The sequence below is a fragment of the Artibeus jamaicensis genome, unplaced genomic scaffold (genome assembly GCF_021234435.1).
Source record: "Artibeus jamaicensis isolate MK-2021 breed Jamaican fruit bat unplaced genomic scaffold, CSHL_Jam_final contig_3126, whole genome shotgun sequence".
NCBI lineage: Eukaryota > Metazoa > Chordata > Mammalia > Chiroptera > Phyllostomidae > Artibeus > Artibeus jamaicensis.
The window spans coordinates 545,692-547,603 of record NW_026521723.1 but is presented as its reverse complement, the minus strand read 5'-3'; the positions used below and the strand labels follow the sequence as shown (position 1 = coordinate 547,603).

The 1,912-nt window shown below is 36.8% G+C and overlaps 1 protein-coding gene across 1 annotated transcript; it reads left to right on the top strand.

Moving 5' to 3' along the window:
• LOC119047319 (olfactory receptor 5AC1-like) lies at positions 1 to 924 on the top strand. The gene has a single exon (XM_037142732.2). It carries the CDS (start codon positions 1 to 3, stop codon positions 922 to 924), a length of 924 nt encoding a protein of 307 aa, XP_036998627.2.
• The last annotated feature ends 988 nt before the right edge of the window (positions 925 to 1,912 follow it).

Genomic DNA, 1,912 nt, shown 5'->3' with positions numbered 1-1,912 from the left:
ATGATGGAGGTAAACAAGACACAGGTCACAGCATTTGTTCTCACGGGACTTACAGATCTTCCAGAACTTCAGGTGCCCCTGTTCCTGGTGTTCTTGGTCATCTATCTAACCACCATGGCGGGCAACCTTGGACTCATTTTTCTCATCTGGAAAGATCCCCATCTTCACACACCTATGTACTTACTCCTTGGCAGTTTAGCCTTTGCAGATGCCTGTTCTTCATCATCTGTGACTCCCAAGATGCTAATTAATTTTTTATCTAAGAATCATATGATATCCCTGGTTGAGTGCATCACTCAATTTTATATTTTTGCCTCCAGCGCAAACACAGAATGTTTTCTCCTGGCAGTGATGGCCTATGACCGCTATGTAGCCCTATGTAACCCCTTGCTTTATCCAGTAGTGATGTCCAATATATACTGCTTTCAATTACTAGGTGTTTCGTATATTATTGGGTTTCTTCATCCCATGATGCATGTTGGTTTGTTATTTAGATTAACTTTCTGCAAGTCCAATGTAATACATTATTTCTACTGTGAAATTTTGCAACTGTTTAAAATTTCCTGTACTGACCCTGGAGTTAATATGCTCCTGATTTTCATATTTTCAGTGTTGGTACAATTTTTTACCTTTATGACCATTATAGTCTCTTATGCTCATGTCTTCTTTGTCATCCTAAAAATGAAGTTTGAGAAGGGCAGAAGCAAAGCCTTTTCCACCTGCAGTGCCCATCTGCTCTCTGTTTCCTTGTTTTATGGCACTCTCTTCTTAATGTATGTACGTCCTGGGTCTGATCTCATTGAAAATCAGGATAAAATGTATTCTGTATTTTACACAATCATAATTCCTCTGCTGAATCCTTTTATTTACAGTCTGAGGAATAAAGAGGTTATAGGTGCCTTGAGAAAAACAATAAACAAATAGACAGATTTAAAGGCAAATTTCACTTGTTCTTTACAAACTTTGCACAGTACAAGGTACCTGGAGATATGCAAGTCAGCCCTGTCTTTATAATTTTAACAGAGTGATAGTGTCTATGGTACTTTGTGAGAGCTGTGTGATGATGAAAGTCAGATTCAATGGATTTTTGTTTCAGTGAAAGAGCTTTATATCACATAAAACTAAATTTCTCATAAAGAATAGAAGACACTTTTTAAACTTAAGCATTTAAGAAGCAACCTAAGTGCCCATCAGGAAAAGAATGGATCAAAAAAACTGTGGTACATTTACACAATGGAATCCTACACAGCAGAAAGAAAAAAGGAGCTCCTGCCCTTCAAGAAAGCATGGATGAGCTGGAGAGCATTATACTAAGTGAAATAAGCCAAGTGGTGAAAGATAAATACCATATGATCTCACCTACAAGTGGAACGTAATCAACAAAACAAACAAGCAAACAAAATAGAAACAGAAACATGGAAATAAGGAACAAACTGACAGTAACCAGAGGCAGGTGGAAGAGTGATAATGGAGGAAAATAGGGAAAGGGTTGTCAAGGAACATGTATAAAGGACACATGGACAAAGCCAAAGTGGGTAGGATCAAGGGTGGAAGGTGGGGATGGCTGGGGCAGGGGGAAGTACTAGGGAGAAAATGGAGACAGTTGTACTTGAACAACAATTTAAAAGTGAGGGATTGATAAGTACAGATTGGTAGTTACAAAGTAATCACAGGGATGTAAAATACAGTTTAGGGAATACAGTCAATTATACTGTAATGACTATGTATGTAGTCAGGTGGGTGCTAAGTGTTATTGGAGGGATCACTTTATGAGTTATATAAATGTGTAATCACTATGCTATACATCTGAAACTTATATAAAATAATATTGAATGTCAAGTATTTTAAAAAGAGAGAAAATGCCTCTTAAATCTAAAAAAATAAAAATAAAATAAAATGTGCAGTTTTTTTA

Excerpts from the sequence above, each read along its gene's own strand:
- LOC119047319 (XM_037142732.2), top strand. The coding sequence starts at position 1 with ATGATGGAGGTAAACAAGACACAGGTCACAGCATTTGTTCTCACGGGA.